General features: G+C 39.2%; 1 protein-coding gene and 1 long non-coding RNA gene across 6 annotated transcripts in view; one reads left to right on the forward strand and one right to left on the reverse strand.

The window, feature by feature from the left end:
* Positions 1-2263, forward strand: part of LOC307163680 (NLR family CARD domain-containing protein 3-like) — a 28749-nt gene extending 26486 nt beyond the window's left edge. For all 5 annotated transcript variants that reach the window (XM_079879856.1, XM_079879859.1, XM_079879857.1 and 2 more), the window contains one exon: positions 400-2263. In XM_079879856.1, the coding sequence (XP_079735982.1) occupies positions 400-412 (13 nt within the window). In that variant the 3' untranslated portion in view covers positions 413-2263. The remainder of the gene's footprint in view (positions 1-399) is intronic.
* LOC307163783 overlaps positions 1-21315 on the reverse strand; it is a 485677-nt gene that overhangs the window by 254755 nt on the left and 209607 nt on the right. The window lies entirely within an intron of this gene.

The raw sequence follows: 21315 nt of genomic DNA on the forward strand, positions 1-21315 counted from the left end.
TTAATTCTCTTTAATAGTTTATAGCAACAATGAAATATTTTCAAGTTTCTTTTTATTTCAAACAATAAAGTATTTTGATTTTATCATTGTCAATGTCAATTGCAATAAAAGATAATGGTAAATATTGATCACTAGTTTCTTTATCATAAATAAACCTGACCCGGTGACACAGAAAGAGGACAGTCATACAGGGTTATAGGTAAGGGTCAAGGGTCATCATTCATGGTGCCTTAGAAGCAAAATCAAAATCTGAATGTTTAAAAACAGCTTTAACAATCATGCATCTCAGTATTATATAATAATCTCTCACTTAATCATCCAAGTAGTTTCTTTTAGTTGTTCTAAAGTTGATAATGCAATAATGTCACACACGTTTGACTGTCTGTGTTTTACTTACAGGTTTAGATGTTAGTCTGACCTTCTCTGGATCAGCTGATGGAGAATAAAGAGCCTCTACAGACACAATCACATTCAACAGAATCAACAGACTCAAACCCACAGTGATCATCACACACACATGTGTGTGTAACTTACAGAATGATCCAATCCTTCATCCAAAGTCAAACAAGGAAATCTTCAACCAGATGAACTGGATAAATATTCTGAATGTTCAGATCCAATCTGACCTCTGACCTGTAATGCCTGAATCATAATCATACACTGTTCGTTCGTTGGTCAGAGGAGAACTGAGCGACTGAGTCTGGTTTCTGCCAAGGTTTTCTTCTCCATTCTGTCACTGATGGAGTTTGAGTTCCTGCCACTGTCGCCTCTGGCTTGCTTAGTTGGAGACACTTAATATTCAACAATATTATTGATCTGCATTGACACCATTATATGAGAACTGAACTGAGCTGGACGATGACATCACGGTTTTCTCCAGAGCGGCTGTATAAATAAATGAACTAAAGTAATAACTTTTTTACAACAGAAATGAATCATCACTGAACTTACTTAAGCTGGACTATGACAGTATTTTCTTCTAGATCTGTTGTACAGCAGAAACAAACTTTTTTGCATTATTGTCCTGTTATCACTGTAAAGCTGCTTTGAAAACATCTGTATTGTAAAAAGCGCTATATAAATAAAGGTGACTTGACTTTTGTTTCTACAGAAGTGACATTTATACTGCAAACGCTCTACTACAAACATCTCCACATATAATATATATTTAATGATTTAATTTGAGTAATTCAGCCCACCAAACATATTTAAATGCCTTTGATTATAGTAACATTCATAATTAAATCATCTATTGTCTTTTATTTATTTTTTATTTAAAAGCAATGATACATCACCCCTTTTAAGTGTCAAATCACACCAGATTTGTCTGGGGTCGAGTGATGAAACCCATGCCCAGCTTGAGGGGCGGCACCAAGTCAATGTAATAACTTCGACGTCACAGCGCTGTCATCATCTGTTTAGCTCACCTCTGGCCCGCCTATATCAGAGAACCCGATGTGATTGGTGCAGCTCAGATCGAGGGGCATATTTAATGACACCAGAGTAACTCGCTGAGCAAATTCAACTTGTGCTCTCGCGAGAACTCTGGATTTCCAGGGTATAGATTTCGGGTAGCACCAAACAAACACAGTGAAATATACGGCCTACAATGACTCATTTCACATTAAAAGACAACACAGTTGTGCCTGCTTCCATTTATCTGTGATTACAAGACTGCATAAAACAACTATATTCTACGATCTTTGTTCTTGTTCAGATGCTCAGGGCACTGTTTAGCCATAGAAACAGGTAGATGGAGTAATAATCCAATGACAGAGAGATTCTGTAATTATTGTAATCTAACTATGAATACCTATGTGACTGAAGACGAGAAGTATTTCTTGTATGACTTTTCTTTGTATGTAGATTGCGTAAGAAATATTTGGGTGATCTCACACTAGTTGGTGATGTTTGTATTGATGTGTCACAGGTCTATGAGTTGAAGCATGCATGGAGATTGGTATCGTATATATCATGGAATGAAGAAAAAATTGACAAAATATCATGTTTACGTCACATTTCAGAGCATTTCTATTAATTTTCCACGAAATTATGCAATTATTGCGATGTGAGGAGGTTTGAGCGATCTCTTCGTCTCACTATAATGTGTTCCCTTTCGAGGAAACTCGCGTTGCGTCGATGATGCTTTGGGAACGCCTCCGCGTGATCGCGTCTGAAGCACTCATGTCAACTATTCTGATTTTTTTTTATGCTTTAAGTTGAACATTTTGTGAAGTGAATGTTGTATTTCGATAAATACTTAAGAATACCCTCCTGTTCTGTCATTATTTTGTGCCAATTGTTTTTGCTTAGTCTTATGTAACTTTATTACTCTGAGTTTGATTAACTTAAACCATTTAAGGCAATCGGTTTCCTCAAACCATTTAAGCAACGATATAGTTGTTAAGACTTAGTTAGCTTTGTTACCCGAATTCAAACTGAATGGATAAAACTAACCTTAAATATTTAAGTTGAGTTTACTCTAAAGATTGACTAAACCAACTGTTACAAACCTCTCACATCGAGGGAGAATAAGGAATGCAACATCAAAACACTGAACGTGTAGTGGAAAACAATCTCACACAAACCAGTCAAATTTAGGTAAAGTGATCATTTATTTCAGTGAGATACGAGATGAAAAGAGGAATACCCCAAGATACTTATTTACATAAATGTACAACTTGCATACAAATCTTAACCAAGGAAAAGGTTCACAATAGAACGAGGAAAAGAGAAAAGAACTAGACCGTGCCAAATCAAATAAAGAAACAAAACAAACCAATCTTACTATATATATTAACAAAAACAATTTCTAATCTAACTAAAATCAACATTGACCAAAAACCCAAAATTAAAACAAAAGAAAAGATCTTCAGCGTCGAAGACGCCCTAAATAAACTCTTACTACAAACCAGAAAACACAAAGAATCTCACGTGTCGCTAAACTAGTGTTCTCACAGTAAAAAACTTTGGGTTATTTGATTAACCCAACCGTTGGGTTACACATATTGGGTCAATATGTTGGGTTATTTTCCAAAAATATTGGGTCATTTTTAAAATCGTTGGGTAATTTCTAGAAATAACCTGACTGTTGGGTTAAATAACCTACGGTTTCCGCAGTGGCGGTTCAAATTTTAACGGTCCAGTGACAGACAGTTAACACAGAAGCTGCTGCTGCATCCTGATTATGAAAGGTAAGTCATATCGTTTTTATGTATATATAACATTAAGTATTGTTTACTGAGACGTTGAATATAATTATTCTAAAACTGAATTTTATATTTTTAAAAAACAAAGTTCCATTTAGTCCTTTTTAATGATATCCGGGAAGTGACATCCATTGGAAATTAATCCTAGCTATCCCTGTTAGCTCGCTTGCAGTAATAAAGTAATTAATTAAAACATTATACTAGCGAAACCGTTTAGAGATGTACGTTACTACCTGTAAGTTACCTACTACAGTAAACTAAGTAACTTAGCCTAGATGTACGTTACTACCAGTAAGTTACCTACTACTATAAACTAAGTAACTTAGCCTAGGTCTAGTCTGAAATCACTATCTAGCATTACGGCTGTTTTACTGTATTCGTGATAGCAAATGTCTTAAAGGGACTTTAGTGATGGTCTGTCACAGCTGAAGCAGTGCTCCAGACTGGTAATGCACTTTTTTTTGTACAGGTGCGATTACAATTGTCACTAAATGCGGAACGAAAGAGCTCTACTCATTTGAATCGTAGTGCACGGACCATTTATCAGCTCGGCCCAGCGGCGCGAGCTCAGACATCGGCCACACGACACCACAGCAGCGCTGCGAGATGCAGTGAGAAGCCTTTGAATTTCGCTGAAAGGGATACTCCACCGTTTTTTCATATTAAACTATGTTATTCCCTTAAGTAAGACGAGTTGATACATACCTCTCTCATCTCAGTGCGTGCACTTAATTGCTCTGGCGCGCGGTGACACTCAATCGGTACCGGATACAGAATTGATTAGTTTATCTCTCGGGTTCGAGGTGTTCAGTTTTATGTCACGTAACTGTGTGTTGTTATTAGACTATATATATAATATACTGTATATCTTTATCAAAGTGGTTTTCCCCATCATAGATAAAGTTTAAAGCATTACCAATTCTTTAGTACCACATTCATATGGAAAAGAACCATCATAACAAAAAATCTTAAAAAATTATAAATTGAAAGAAATTAAAAAGCTATAATTTGACACCAAAAACGTAGCATGTTACTGTTAAAAAATTGAGTAACTCATTTATGTGTCCAGCGCTGTCATGTGACAAAAGAATGTAAGACTCAGAAGAATCAGACCCGAAGACTCGAGAGGTGAACTAATCCAGTACTGACAGCATAGCCTCTATGGGACTGACAGGAAGAACGAAAGACTCGGACCCGAACCCGAAGACTCAAGAGATGACCTAATCATTTCTGTTTCCAGTACAGAACCCATAGGATGTTGTGCATGCGCGGTCAACGCTAGTGTTGTTTTTGGCGGCCTGTTTTAATTTTAGTTTTAGTCTAGTCTTTGTGTCAAGCTGTCATTTTAGTTTTTATTAGTTTTAGTCACGTTCATACTCTTTTTAGTCTAGTCAACTTTCAGTCGACTAAAAGTCTGAGCATTTTAGTCTTATTTCAGTCAGAATTATCCATGACTATTTTCGTCTAGTTTTAGTCGACGAAAACTGATGACATTTAGTCTAGTTTTAGTCAATGAAACCCAGTCAATATCGTGTACCACTATGGAAAAATAGCAAAAATAGCCAACAGAAAAGTAACACTCGTCTCATTCGTGGAGGTTGAAAAACAAGTTATTTGTGACATCCAAGATTTATTGTATTAAAATTTAAATGCAAAAGAAAAGGCATGAGAGTTGGCTGTTTTTGTCAATTTTAAGTTTTAATTTAAAATGTTTGCGATTTTAATATAACTAAGTAGTGCATTGAATAATACGTTGTTTAAATTGTGCTTAAAAGTGAATTACATCTATTAAAGAGTGTATATGTGTACAAAGAGAATCGCAATGCAGACAATTTTTTTTTTTTTAAAGTAGCTGATAACTTCTGGATTCGTTGACGATGATATTTAGTCATAATTTTCGTTGACGAAAGCAAAATGAACGAATCACTCTCTGAGACAACTCGGTAGTCCCGATTCATATTAAAGATTCGTTCAAAATAAACGAATCACCATCACTACAGTACAGAGAAGCAAATGGATCGCATGATTGGATGTTTTTAAATAAACATTGACAAAAAACTATAAAAGTTTTAGGGCTGGATGATTTGATATATAACATTGATAGAAGTGATCATCCGGACTTAGACCTACCTATATTGTAGTTATATAAAGCGTTCACAGGCAAATTAGCTTTTTTTAATTTCCCCGGTTTTGAAATCAGGCTCATATTAATGTCAGGAAACACGACTCCTGGCTGCATGTCAATATCCACAGATCACTGGATCTTTGGAAAGTTGTAAGGAACACAATATCAAGTCCAAACTGATAATCATTTGTTTTACTCACGTTCTCGCAGTTTCCCCTATTAAATCCAGTCACGCAGCAGCTCTTCGGCGGGAAAGTGACGTCAGTGCATACCCTCTATTGCAGGGTTCACCAATCTCGGTCCTGGAGGGCCGCTGTCCTGCAGAGTTTAGCTCCAACCCCAATTAAACACACCTGAACCAGCTAATCAAGTTCTCACTAGGCATACTAGAAACTTTCAAACAGGTGTGTTGGAGCTAAACTCTGCAGGGACAGCGGCCCTCCAGGACCGAGATTGGTGAACCCTGCTCTATAGGGAAGGGGTGTCTTATTTTGGAAAATTGTTTTGGCTGCGTCTAAGTGCATATGAAATTAGGTTCACACACGTGTGGTATAGATGAAAACTGTGTTTTTTTCTTGGTTTTTTTCTTGTCTTTCAAAGATGATCACTGAGGAATTGCCTGACATCCTGCCATCATACCTCACAAATGGAAAAATGGTGTGTCCAACATACTCTGAAATGAAGCGCAGCTTAAATTACATTTGGCCTGTAAGTAAAAGCAACACTATCAAATCAACTTTGATAAATTACATTGCTCTTTGGCTCATGTTCATCCACTTCTTCTTTTCTTCAATGATTCCGCTTGTTAATGGGATTGTTCATCCAAAAAAAGAAAATTCCGTCATGATTACTCGCCCTCATGTCGTTCCAACTCATCGACTTTCGCTCATCTTCGGAACACAAAAGAAGATCTTTTAGATGAAATCTGAGAGCTTTCTGTCCCTCCATTGACAGCTACACAACTACCACTTTCAAGCCCCAGAAAGGTAGTAAAGACTTCATTAAAGTAATCCATGTGACTCCAGTGGTCTAACCTCAATTTTATGAACCGACGTGAATGCTTTGTGCAAAAAAACATAATTGTTGCGTTCACGCTCTTGTCGTCTGCTCTCGGGTTAACTCAACACGCATGCGTCGAGGTGCTCTCGTGAACATGCATTTGAGTTTAATATGTTGTAAATAAAGTGATAAATTATGGTTAAGGGATAGAATATACTCATGTCACTTCATAAAATTGAGGTTGAACCACTGGAGTAACATGTATTATCTTTATGATGTGTTTGCTACCTTTCTGGTGATTAAAAGTAATAGTTGTGTAGCTGTCAATGGAGGGACAGAAATCTCTCACTCATCAAAAAAATCTTTATTTGTGTTCTGAAGATGAACGAAAGTCTTACAGGTTTGGAACGACATGAGGGACAGTAATTAATGACAGAATTTACATTTTTGGGTGAACTAACCCTTTAACAGCATGTGTAATGACTTAATTAGAGTGACCATAATTTAATTCAATACAGCACTGCTTTGATGTAACTTTTTCATAATTTAACACTGTTGATGTTGTCACAGTGCATGCCCAACTGAACTTTATTTATTCTTTTAAGGTTGGAGACAAGTGAGAAACAGTGAGACAAGCCTGGATCCACATGACTTGATGCTTGGGGACGAAGAGAACTCAAACTATTTCAAGACCTCTGCACCCATTTTGGGAGTTTTTGTAGCATGCAAACTTTAATATATCTGGGCCCGGTTCCCCAAAACGTTCTTATCGCTAAGTAGTTCTTAACCTATTCCTTAACCTCTCTCTTAACGTTATGGCACGATTCCCGACACGTTCGTACACTAAGTATATCTTCTTTAAGTCACACTTTTGTAAGGTTGGTCTGGACCACTCTTAGCTTTACCTTATCACTGTTGACCGTCTATACGAATATAATTCAGAAGTTTTAATGGTAAATGGTAAATGGACTGCATTTATATAGCGCTTTCACAGACCTATGGCCACCAAAGCGCTTTACATATAAGCCTCACATTCACCCATTCACTCACACATTCATACACCGACGGGACTTAATACACCCAGACAGTGTTCGATTAGGCTAATTCAAGTGTTTTCATGCAAAGAATAAAATTGTCATTACACTGATTGTTGTTAGATTTTTAATTATATTATTATACAATATTATTCATTTAATTAAAAAGCGCTTTTAAAGGCAAGTGAAAGCATAGGCTACTGTCAGTTAAGTCCTATAAGGATGCTAATATTGTTTCTCATGGGCTTGTATGGTATTTTAAACATTTACAGGGGTAAGTCAGTGATTTTAGTGCCGTCCGAATCCATAATATCAGTGTTTTTTCTCACCCAACCCGCGTAAAAATCCCTGGCCAAATTAGTACCTACTGTTTTTTTACAAACAGGTCGTATGGTAATTTAATTGCCGACTGAGTCCACATCTCTGAGTTTACAAGAAGAGATTCAAAATCCACTGTTTAAATCCTTTTTGATCATTGCTGAGCACCGAGATGTAGGCCTACACTTTTATTATTGAAATGCTGGAAAGTATTTCCAAGAACAATATTTCATCGCAGCTCCACCTCAGCAAACAAAAATGGGAAAGAGAAGAAAGCACGTACAAATTTGAAATGGTTATTATGGCAGCAATATTTGATACAATTTAAAATATGTAGGCTAGGCTATTATAGGCTATTATAGTTTGAATTATTTTTTATAATATACCATGAGTCCTAATAAATGCAATTTCAACTCTTTCTGAAGTGCTTCTTTTATAAAGAACACCGCTTTCTCACATAAACAGCCCCTGCACGAGAGAATAATTGATTCTCGAGCCGTCGATATCAACCAATTCAGCAGCATCGCCACAGACAGCACCGGGTAACGTCGCACGTAAGAAGGTATATCTTAAGCAGCTTCCTAAGGTATGGTTTGGGGAACACACTTAAGCCCTATTCGCACGGGATAAGTATTACCTGGTCACCTCTCGTAATTTGTAATAATTGCGGAGGTTGTCTGTGATCTTAATCCCGTGCGAATCGGCCATGTCTGTAATTTGTAAAGTAAAAAAAAAAAAAAAGATTAGATGGAGATGGATAGCAGCATGTGGTAAGGAACATTCTTCTGTTTATGATATATCATACAGCTAGACCTATAATAATGACAAGAAATTTCCAAGCAATAGCCTATTGACATCATATCCGGGAGATAAGTCAGTAATTTCAAGTAAAATCACAGGCTTCGTTTATCCCGTGCGAATGCGCCACACGAAATTCAGATGTGGGGGGGGTAATTTCTAAATCACACGAGGTCCCCAGATAATACTAATCAGTGCGAATAGGGCTTTGGGAACATAAACAACTTTGGTAAGATATATCTTTCGAGTCTTCTTAGCGCGCTAAGAGTGAGCGTTATCGGGGAACCGGGCCCAGGAGGAGTTCCTGTCTCATTAAGAACTTTGATCATCATCATCATCATTAGTTCCAGTAGTCAACATATGTATTTGTAGTTTTATTACTTAAGGTATGTTTACAATAACACATCAATGCATGCAGTGTACAATGAAGACCTTTTAATAAAGTTGTTATTAGGATTTATTGTTTATTGTATAGGTTATTGAATTAAATGTAGGTTATTAATGTGTAGTTTTAAATTTAGTGTTCATTTTGAATTTTTGTGTGCTGTATGCTGTACAATTTTTTGTACATTTTTGTGTAGGTTTTGAATGTGTACTGTTTGTACATATTTGCATAGGTTTTGAATTTATTATGTGTGTTGTATGTACATTTGTGTATTTTGAATTTATGTACTCAATTATGTACATTTACATTAAATGCTAGACTCCCCAGTATATAGTTTGTAATTGAAAAATATATTTCTTGAAACATATGTATCGTTTTATACAAAAAAACAAAAACAAAAAAACAATCTGTATTTGAAAACAATGTGTATTTTATTTATTAAAATAAGGTCATAAATAAAAATAAATATTTAACTCAACTGTTGGGTTATTTTAACCCAACTGGAGTTTAACCCAATGCATTGGGTTAAAATAACCCACAGTTGGGAAGGTGCTATACCAACCCACATTTGGGTTATTTGTTGGGTTATTTTTAACCCAACATTTTTAAGTGTGGCTCAATATGGTCTTATCCAGATTGCTCTTCATCAGGAGGGGCTTGACAACTGCAGTTTTCAGGGAGTTTGGAAAACTCTCAGAGAGAAGTGAGGAGTTTACCACTTCTAGAAGATCTGCTTCTAAACTGTTTAACACACTTTTGAAAAAAAGATGTGGGACGTGTGTTAAGGGCGCAGGCTGATGTTTTAAGGTGCTGTACGGTTTCTTCCAAAATTTTGCCATCAAGTGGAATACACATTTAGTGTAAGGAATAGGGACCGCCAAAGCAGAGATAGCGAGACATGCTGTGGGTAAAAGTTGCACGTTATGAGCAGTCGGAGAATTATCAGTTAAAAGTGACCAAAACACATAAATAACCACTTTATTGTGGACTTATCCTGCAATGAACTTGTTAGGCAACTTTTGATATGTCGAGTCGAGTGTGTTATTTATCAAGTTATTTTGACTTTTTATTACGAGGAACATTGTCTTGTGTTTTATGTAGAACTTATTTACTGTGCATTGGATCCCTTATTTACACATTGTGTTTCATCATTGTACAGGTAATGTCTATAAAATATGTTGTTATTATGTGTTTTATGGATTAATTGCTTTATTCATGTGGAATTGTGCATGTTCATCACTAGGTGGGGATGTTTCAATTTATATTGAATTTAAATTTTTTTTTTTCTGTTTTTCATTGAGTGATTTGTGATTAATTCACTGAAAATGTATTATAATTGTCAATCTGCAAAATTGTACTCACTATACGATCACAACGCAAAAAGATGACATTAATTTAAAAAAGATTACATTCATTTAAAAAAGATTACACTAATTTCAAAAAGATTAAAAATAAAGAGTACTGTTTTTAATAAACAGAAGCAGAGATAACGAGACTGATTTACTCGCTGCGCATTGGATCCCTTATTTCCACACTTAGTTTCCTCACTGTGCAGCTCCACTCGGCAGAAAGACCGCCCAGGCAACACCGTCACACCGGTCATGTACTCGCCCCCAGTGGCCAGTAGCGCGAAGGACTCTTTCTTAGTGTTGGCAGAGAATGTCTAATACGGAGAGAAGTGCCACTCTCAGTAAACTTCCGGCTTCTGAACTGGTTGCAGTTCCACTCTGGCTCCACACGAGGGCACTCACAGGACGAGTGCAGGATGAATGGAGGTCTATGGCGCTATACCCCTCGAAATCCACTTTTCTCAGGATACAATTTTGTGTCTAGTAATTTGAATGTTGTATTTGAAAGGAGATGCAAAGAAATTACACATTGCTGGGTGTTAGATTTTTTAGAGTCACTTATTTGCTTTAAAAAGTCTTTTAAAATGTCAATGACGTCATACACATCGTACGACCAGAGATACTGCTTTACGGCAATCCTTCAGTCACTCTGGTGCTTTCAGCTCTGCACTTTCTTTTCTCTCGAGGCATCGACAACACAGCTGACACAGGTAAACACACAAAACAGCTGACACAGGGAAACACACAACACAGCTGACACAGGCAAACACACAACACAGCTGACACAGGGAAACACACAACACAACTGACACAGGTAAACACAACACAGCTGACACAGGTAAACACACAACACAGCTGACACAGGTAAACACACAACACAGCTGACACAGGTAAACACACAACACAGCTGACACAGGGAAACACACAACACAGCTGACACAGGTAAACACACAACACAGCTGACACAGGGAAACACACAACACAGCTGACACAGGTAAACACACAACACAGCTGACACAGGGAAACACACAACACAGCTGACACAGGTAAACACACAGCACAGCTGACACAGGTAAACACACAACACAGCTGACACAGGGAAACACACAGCTGACACAGGTAAACACACAACACAGCTGACACAGGTAAACACACAACACAGCTGACACAGGTAAATATACAACACAGCTGACACAGGTAAACACAACACAGCTGACACAGGTAAACACACAACACAGCTGACACAGGTAAACACACAACACAGCTGACACAGGTAAACACACAACACAGCTGACACAGGTAAACACACAGCTGACACAGGTAAACACACAACACAGCTGACACAGGTAAACACACAGCACAGCTGACACAGGTAAACACACAGCTGACACAGGTAAACACACAACACAGCTGACACAGGTAAACACACAACACAGCTGACACAGGCAAACACACAACACAGCTGACACAGGGAAACACAACACAGCTGACACAGGTAAACACACAACACAGCTGACACAGGCAAACACACAACACAGCTGACACAGGTAAACACACAACACAGCTGACACAGGGAAACACACAACACAGCTGACACAGGGAAACACAACAACACAGCTGACACAGGGAAACACACAACACAGCTGACACAGGTAAACACACAACACAGCTGACACAGGTAAACACACAACACAGCTGACACAGGGAAACACAACACAGCTGACACAGGTAAACACACAACACAGCCGACACAGGTAAACACACAACACAGCTGACACAGGTAAACACACAACACAGCTGACACAGGTAAACACACAACACAGCTGACACAGGGAAACACAACACAGCTGACACAGGCAAACACACAACACAGCTGACACAGGCAAACACACAACACAGCTGACACAGATAAACACAAAACACAGCTGACACAGGGAAACACACAACACAGCTGACACAGGGAAACACACAACACAGCTGACACAGGGAAACACACAACACAGCTGACACAGGCAAACACACAACACAGCTGACACAGGCAAACATACAACATTTCTGGTCCCGCTTCGGATGCCACGATGCCATCAAGCGGTATCTCTGGTCGTAATCAGTCCTTCACTGACCAATCAGCGTTCATTAGCAGAATGCTAGCGTGTTATGGACAACAACAACTCAACCTGTAAGAAATGGAAAGGACAGAAGTACTCGTTCATTCAACTTTTGACCTATAACCCATGTTGAACTTGCAAAACCTACACTCAAATCTGAGATTTCTCAACGGCAATCAGGTGAAAGAGACAAATTTAGCCGTCTAGCTCCATAGACTCCCATTCATTCTGAACTCATGGCGATCGCCCCCAGTGGAGCTCTGGTGGAACTACAACCACAATTCAGTACAATAGGACTTAATAGGGAGTGGCCAGGCTCTCCGTAGACGGGCTCTGGTGTCGGCTTGCAACGCCATGTGTCATCAGCTGATACTGCGGCTCTGAGCTTCTCTGATGCTGATAGTGATGTTGGGATGTTTTCTCTTTCTGTAGATGATGTTTTGTCCCGGGGCTCGATATGCCTGGATGACATGGTTCAGGGGGACACTATCGCTCGACTGCACTGTCTCTATGTCGTGTTCAGAACACCTCACAGTTTCACATGAGAAAAGAGCAGATATTACACACTTTACACACATATTCTCCCGTTACTTACAATCTCATGTGATAAATAGATGTAGATAAACTATTTTTCTTGAGCTAGCATGAAAACTTTATCCAGTGATTAAAAAAAGACTTCTACACAAATGTGTGTGTTTTTCATCTGCAGATCTTTCCAGTAAAGAAGAACAGAAAAGGGCTCCGCTAATATTTTCTCCAGGATCTGAGCAGCTTTGACACTAAATGATGAATCCATCACCATCTGAGACCGATATGAGCTAAAACCTGCTGTGCCAAATCTAAAGGAAAGATTTTCTTTACACTTTTGATGTTTGAAATTACATTAAAAGAGACCTTTGAATGGTTGTTGATGGTTTTGGCAAGTGCTGTTAATTTGCTGTTAACAGGTACAAGTGACAAACACAATTATGTAGTGTAATATATATAATAGTTCTCATCTGGAAACATAAATCCATCATTATAAATGAAAAGCACTCTAGGATAGACATCTGTCATTCTCTGCTACAAGTCTGGATTACTGTTTTCTGTCCAACACATTTCTGTTACTATGTCGCTTTTTTCCAAGTAATTGCACAGGTTTCAACACAACGTGTGCAGCGCAATTGGAATTATAATTGTTATACAAAGTGAGAAAAAAATGAATGTGATGTTTTCAATATTGCGCTGAGCGGTTGCTGTGGTTACCAGTGAGTTCTCTCGTGCACAGCGCATGCGCGCCACTCTACCGCTTTTTCTGTTATAGTGAAATAACAAAAAGTATAAACAAATGCGTTTCGACTATATATCTACTGACATACAGCGCTTTTTTTTATGCCAAACGTCGGTTTAGTAAAGTTGATCGAACATATCAGTGGCGTGCACAGACCTCTGCCATGTCCGCATCAAGCCTCCAAGCGGCCCTGATGGTCAATGCTATAGGAAACTGTTTCCGTCCATCATCCTGCAGGCTGTTTGTGACCATCAGGGCCGCTTCATTGACACCTACGTGGGCTGGCCGGGGTCAGTGCATGACGCACGAGTGCTCCGGTACAGCCCACTGTACAGGAGGTCAGTGTACCCTCCTCCAGGGCACTTCATCCTCGCAGACGGAGGGTACCCGTGTCTCCAACACCCACTCCCCCTCATCACTCCCTACAAGAGGCCAGTACGAGGTGTGGGAGCCCAGCGCTTTAATCTCCATCATTCCAGGGCACGCTCCATTATAGAGCGTGCTTTTGGGATGATGAAGACCAGGTTCCGATCCATCTTCCTGAAAGCGCTGGAGGTGCACCACACCTTTGTACCTCATGTAAGTTAAATGAAAAATACATTTGCAAAAAACATAATTAAAGGACAAGTTCGGTATTTTACACTTAAAGCCCTGTTTACAGATCGTTTCTGATGAAATAGAACGGTTAAGATTAAAATTTGGACACATGCTGCTGTCCCGAGAATTTTAGGTTTATTTCGCTTTCCCCAAAACCTCTAGAATGGGTGTATAGGTGCACTGGAACAATCCTTCATAAAACGCATTAAACTTTCGTTTACAAAGACGTGAAACTCACAGAGTGGTCAGGGGTGTTCACTGATATGCTCACACAAAAATCGCTGCAAAAGATGCTGGTTGTTTTCAGACCGCAGTTTAATAAACACAGCGGTCTGCTCCGTGCTTTACTTTAAATTATTAAAGTAATTAGCACAAGTTTTGCGTCTAACCACCTGACAAATAAAGCCACCCAATGGTAACAAAGGAGTTAAGATGAAGTTTATATGAAATAAAAACTTGTGGCTTTTGACTGTGGTTTCGCTAGCTATTTAAGTAAATGAAAACATAATACTTACATTTAACAGTGAATTTTCCCTCAACCTCCGAACTCGAGGACGCCATTTTTTCAAATGAAAATGCTTTCGTCACCGGCGCGCAATGACTTATGGGGTAGGATAGGCCACTAAGGATCCGTTTTTGTATCCTTCCTTTCACGGTGAAAGAAGGGTGCATTTGGCGTCACTTTTAGCCTTCGTCGCGCCGTGATGACGCAACTGGCCTTCGAATGCGGCCTTCGAAGGATGCATAACTGAATTGGGACAGCCTTCATCGCACCGCGGTGACGCAATCGACCTTCAAATGCGCCCTTCAAAGGATGCAGTCTTTGAATTGGGACGTCCTTCGTCGCGCCGCTGTGACGTTTCGTCGCACCGCGGTGATGCAATCGGCCTTCAAATATGGCCATCCGGCCTTCAAATACGGCCTTCGAAGGACGCAGCCTTCACTTTGGGACACAGCTTGTAGCTGTGCACCAATGGGAAGGCTGCATCCTTTGAAGGCCGAACCATGTAGCCCTCGTAGGATCTCCTAATTGCGTAACCAGGTGTTTCTGATCACCGCTCCTAGCGCCTAGAGGACAGCTGCCATCCTGATAATTCATTTGATATAATTGAGTAAACAGCTATTGAGCCAGAACTGGCTATTGTCATTTTTATGTTTTACATTTTACTGGAGGACATGGTGATGTTTCAGCCCCGGCGCTGCCGGGTCATGTATTTTTGGCTTAGCCAAGACCATGGCCAGTGTAGTGAAGGCTGTAGTATGCACTGATTGCTATTACGGTTCTAAATCACTTTAGAGGATTATTTACACCATTAATGTCCAGTAACTAGGAGAGGAGTAAAAAAGCCAGAGTCACGAGTCAAATTCACTCAATGTATAAATTGGTCAAATAAAAGAATGAATTATTTTCTCACAATGTCAACAAAATGTAAATATGTCACAATAAAACAGCGTAGGCCTACGCAAAATAACCAAACAATAAAACAACCTGCTTTGATTCAAAAGACACAATGATGTTGAGATAAGGCAGTGAAGTGGTGTTAATAAGAGTACTCAGTCTTAACAAGTCCCAAGTATTCCAGAGAAAGTCCACTTAATGGAAGGAGGGTGCAGATATCCTCAGACGCGATGCCTTCACATTGGAACTCGAACAGGCGGTTACATGTTAGTAGCAGTGGCGATTTCTTTAAGACTGCAAGGGAAGCTCGGCTTCCCCTATAATGCCAAAAAATTAATGGTCAAATATGTACTATTGTAACATTTTATTGACTAAAAATGCGTTAGAAAACGTTCATCTCAAAGACGAGTTCGTTCAGAATCATTTACATAGGTCGGCTGACTCGATTTCCTTCTCATTCATTCCCGTAGCGTCACAGCGCATTTCCCTGTTGAAGCCCAGCTTCCATTGACTTCAGTGGAGCTGCTCTGAACAGTTTTTTTTCAGCGCTTCGAAACTAGACGGTCATTGGATAAATGCTGCGATTATGTCCCGCCCATGGAAGCTCAGCTTCTCTGGGGGTGAACGGAGAGTGGGCTGGCCTGGACGCTGGGCTTCCGCGTGATGATTGGAGGGTCTGTCGAAAGGCTGCGTCTCCTTTTGATTGACAGCGATTTCATACAATAAAAAATCACTGATGTTGAAGCTGTTCAAGCTCAGTCCCATCGTGGAGTTTTCAAAGACAAACTTCTGCAACATATTTCTTGGTATTTGCTTGTCGAAATTGCTAGCCAATTTTCATAATACATTTCACACAATTATACATTTATACCTTTATTATATTATTACTTATTATATTTTATATATTATTAGTAGTAGTAATAATTCAAAAATAATTATTAAAATAATTAAAAAAATATCTTATTATTAGTAGCATTATTATTATACTTTATTATATTATTATTTATACCTTTATTATATTATTACATTCATTTTTCACAGAGCATTTTCTTGAAAAGGAACGTAGAATTTACGTATAAATAAATTAATAATTTTTATGATGTAGGCCGAAAATGAGCTTCCCCTCTTTGAAAGACCAGCAGCCGCCATCTTTGTCTGGTCCTGACAGGGTTTATGTGATGAGATATTAACAGTGAGGCCTGTAGCTTCGTGTGCTGCGATGTTCAGTGTGCGTGATGGGTTTGTGTGATATGGTCAGCTGGACAAACGTGGATAAACGTGCGGTTCTGTAATAAAACAAACAAACTCAATTAGTTTCTGTTACAATTCGTACAACAAAGTGCTGCGTCATTGTCACTTCACATGACTGAACGCGTGAGACACTGCAAACGTCTGATAAGGGCATAATATTCACAACTTTCCCGAACTCTGACCTTTCCCATGATCGCTATGGCAACGTAGAACAAGCCGGGAACGAACTTCCGGTTTACTTTAGCCTGAAGATACTGCTATCAGAGAGCAAAAAGTATAGAAGTACCAAGAGGCGAAACTCAATAGAACGTTCCATTGCAACCAGCTGGGGCCGGTTTCACAAAGCTATTTTAGAGTCTATAGTGTTAGACAAGTCTAAAATTTGCTCATAGTCTAATGCAAGTTAGACTGTTTCACAAAAATAAAGACTGACTTAATTTAGACCAAAAAAATTAGACACCTCTTACCCCCAGGCTAACTTAGGTCTAAGACTCTGTTACCTTGGCAACCAGCAGTAACAATCAGTTACATTACAAATGGCCAAAAGAAAAGGGAAAATGGCTAATAATTTAAACATTTCTTCATGTTACTACAAAGTAAAATGTCCTTGTAACTGTTAGGGCCGTTACATAGTCAACGCGAGCAACGATCAACGATTCATACGCAAGCGTCACGGGCGATGCGTGAAATGCAATACACCGTGACTGCTCAAACTGGGGGTAGTAGAGTCGTAGTGGTGTCATAGCTCTGAATGCCCGTCTATTTCGCTTCAAACGCTCACTTTATACGCGCGTCCGAATCCGATTGGATTCAAAATGTTTAAGCGTCGAACTAGACGCGATAGACGCGAATTTGACGCTCTATTCGCGTTTGGTGAGAATGCTGCATAATAACAGGCTGCGATGTCAAGATTGCAATGCTGGAATGTGTGTGTGTGTGTGTGTGTGTGTGTGTGTGTCAGAGAGAGAGAGAGGCACGGGCGCGATCGAACAGTGGTAAAAAACATACTCCGTCATTTATACTCCTCCAACAAACACATATTTTCGGCTGGGGTAAACTGCACTGAGCGGTTGAATGCGCTTACTCGATCCGCCATGTTTTTTGTTTTGAAAAGTGTCTTTTTTTACCCAGAATGCATTGCCGTGTAGTCCTACTTAAAGGTATAGCGGAGGATCTTTCCGAATTTTAGATAAGAACCGCCCTCTCCACTTTTTGAAAAAAATGCACATGCGCAACACACTGCTCCCGAGAGGGAACGCCTATTAAACGTGTGCGAGGTTCTCCTGTTGCTGTCGGCATCACTCATACAAGATTACTTTCCAAAGAAGATTTGCACTTTTTCTCCAAATAGTAACTTTACCTGTCGAGTAGAAACTTCGCGACTGAGGCATCAGTGGGAAGCCCGACCTGTGTTTTCAGCGCACGCCATCGTGTGAAACAATCTCCCAAAAACACTCTGATCTTGTTTCTCTCTTCTGAGGCCTTTCTCTTCTTCTCATACAGTTCGTACAAACTTTTTCTCTTGCGACCCTCAGACATTTTCAAAGGACCCGGTGAAACGGCGAGCTTCAATGAATGGCTTAGCTCTAGCTCACCACACATAAACACCTGAAAGTGCATGTGCAGAAAGCGAAAACTAAGGGACGAGCACGTACGACGGCCTTACGTAAACATATCACCAGAATGATTGACACTTAGGTGGACCAATAGTTTACACTACCCACCCGGAAAAAGAAAATCCTCCGCTATACCTTTAAGATAGTCAGAGTCTTAAGTGCTTTGTGCAACGGTCTGATTTAGATGTCTATCTGAAGTCTGACTATCTACTATATCTAAGCCATAGTCAAAGTCTATCTTTGTGAAACCGGGTAATTCGGCGCTCGAATTCCGTACCACCCCCGAGCGCCGCCATTGGCTAGCGGACCCCCACCTGCTGTTAGCATCCCATTGACTCCCATTCATTTTGGCGTCAGTCCAAACAGACACAGTCCAAAACCTCATATGAATGAATGAATGAATGAATGAATGAGGCATTTATATAGCGCTTTCATATGTACTACTGTACACCCAAAGCGCTTTACAATCATATCAGGGGTCTCTCCTCAACCACCACCAGTGTGCAGCATCCACTTGGATGATGCGACGGCAGCCACAGTACAACGGCGCCAGTGTGCTCACCACACACCAGCTATAGGTGGAGAAAGGAGAGAGAGTGATAGAGCCAATTCAATGTAAGGGGATTATTAGGAGGCCATGATTGGTAAGGGGCAATGTGTGGAATGTGGCCAGGACACCGGGGTTACACCCCTACTCTTTACGAGAAATGCCATGGGATTTTTAATGACCACAGAGAGTCAGGACCTCGGTTTTACGTCTCATCCGAAGGACATATCTGGAAAGTGGGAAGAGAACCCCAGTTTTGCAAATCTCTCACTGTCTCCTGTTTTACTTAATATGTTGTTCAGTGTCTTTAGGTTTGTTATCCTCTGTCTTCTTTGTTTCTGCAGATTCTGTAGAGAATAGTTGAATAAACCTCAGCTGTCCAAAGCTGTCCAAAAATAATATCTCTCCTCATCCTCTGATCTTCTCTCACCTGAGACTGTGATCAAGGTTTCTCCTTCATAATCCAGAACTCTGTATGTTCCAGTGTCAGTGACTGTAAACTGTTTTTACTCTCACATTCTTCATTCTGACAAGCAAGGACGTTTTTTGAGAGTCTGCTTAAAACTATATCTGAAATGTCTCTGTCCTCAAATCCACACGACAGGGTGGCGTTTCCTCCTTTCTTCGCCGTCACAGATCGGGAAACACACAGAAAAAATATAATGGATTTTAAACACCATACGTGTCTAAATCCCAGCGGATTATTCTCACTTTATTCACAGTTAATGCCTGATCCACTTTAGGACAGTATTGAGTATTGTGGCCTTTCAGAGCTTCATACATGAACAGGGGAAGATCAGAATCACGTCTGCTAAAATACTGCAGTCGCAGTGAATTCCTGAACTTTATTAATTCCTGTAATTCCTGAACTTTATTAATAGATGAACTGAATGATGTCATGTCAGTGATGATGTAATATATGCTGGGTAATTTCCATTATTGACCACAAATGTCAAGCAAAATCACTTGGTGTAAAAGAGAAACAATCGACTGGATCAACAGGGAACTGATAATCAAACATTGTTACAATTTATCAACAGAAATGCTACTGACCGCTATATTTGATAAAGCAAAACAGCAGCAGCAGAAGTTTAGAAACCCTGATGATAAAAACAGAAGAGCTGTTTATGTCACAGATTCAGACACACATTCATACAGGGATAAAACGCTTTCATGAATGGTGAAATATTAACAATGACTGATAAAATGATAACATGATAAAATGTCAAATAAGAAACATCAAACTATAATCTGAATCTTTGTTTTTTATTAAATGATTACTGTGTTATTCTGAAAATGATCAGTCAAACTCAATACACAAACAACAGGCTTTAGAAATTCACTAGCAATCTAATAATTATCTCTATAAATTAAGAAACATCATAATTATTGATTCATCATGCCGATTTATTTCCGCGTCACTATATGAGGATTAAACAAACAGAAACACTATAACACAAAACAAGCTTTATATTTAAAAACTCACATGGTTCTGCAGGGACTGGATCTTCAGATGTCGACAGTTGTAATCCACAGCTCGTCCAGGGAGATGGAACAAAAACACAAGTATCCCGTTATCGTGTGTCATCGGCTGAATCCCCCGGGAAATCCCCATCATAATGGTGCCAGTTTTGACCACACACCAGCTTACTGGTGGAGAGGAGACAGTGATGAAGCCAATCAGTAAATGGGGATGATTAGGAGGCCATGATGGACAGAGGCCAAGGGGCGAATTTGGCCATGGGATTTTTAATGACCACAGAGAGTCAGGACCTCGGTTTAACGTCTCATCCGAAGGACAAAAAAGACATTTATAACGTAACAAAAGATGCCATTACAAATAAATGCTGTTCTTTTGAACTTTCTAATCATCAAAGAATCCTGAAAAATACAATGTATGACGGTTTCCACACAAATATGAACTGTTTTCAACATTGATAATAATCATAAATGTTTCTTGAGCATCAAATCATCATATTAGAGTGATTTCTGAAGGATCATGTGACACTGAAGACTGGAGCAAAGATGCTGAAAATACAGCTTTGATCACAGGAATACATTACATTTTACTAGATATTCACATAGAAAATAGTCACAATATTTCACAATGTTACTGTTTTTTTTTATCAAATCAATGCAGCTTTGAGCAAAAGAGACTTCTTTTAAAAACATTTTAAACGTTTTAAATCTTATCGATCTCAACTTCTGAACAGTAGTGTATATTTCATTTTATTTTATTTATTTAAAAAAAAAAATATTAAAACCAAAACATGGCATTGTCTAGTGTGCAGGTAAAGAGGACCTCCACAT

This window comes from Squalius cephalus, assembly GCF_949319135.1.
Source record: "Squalius cephalus genome assembly, chromosome: 8".
Lineage (NCBI taxonomy): Eukaryota > Metazoa > Chordata > Actinopteri > Cypriniformes > Leuciscidae > Squalius > Squalius cephalus.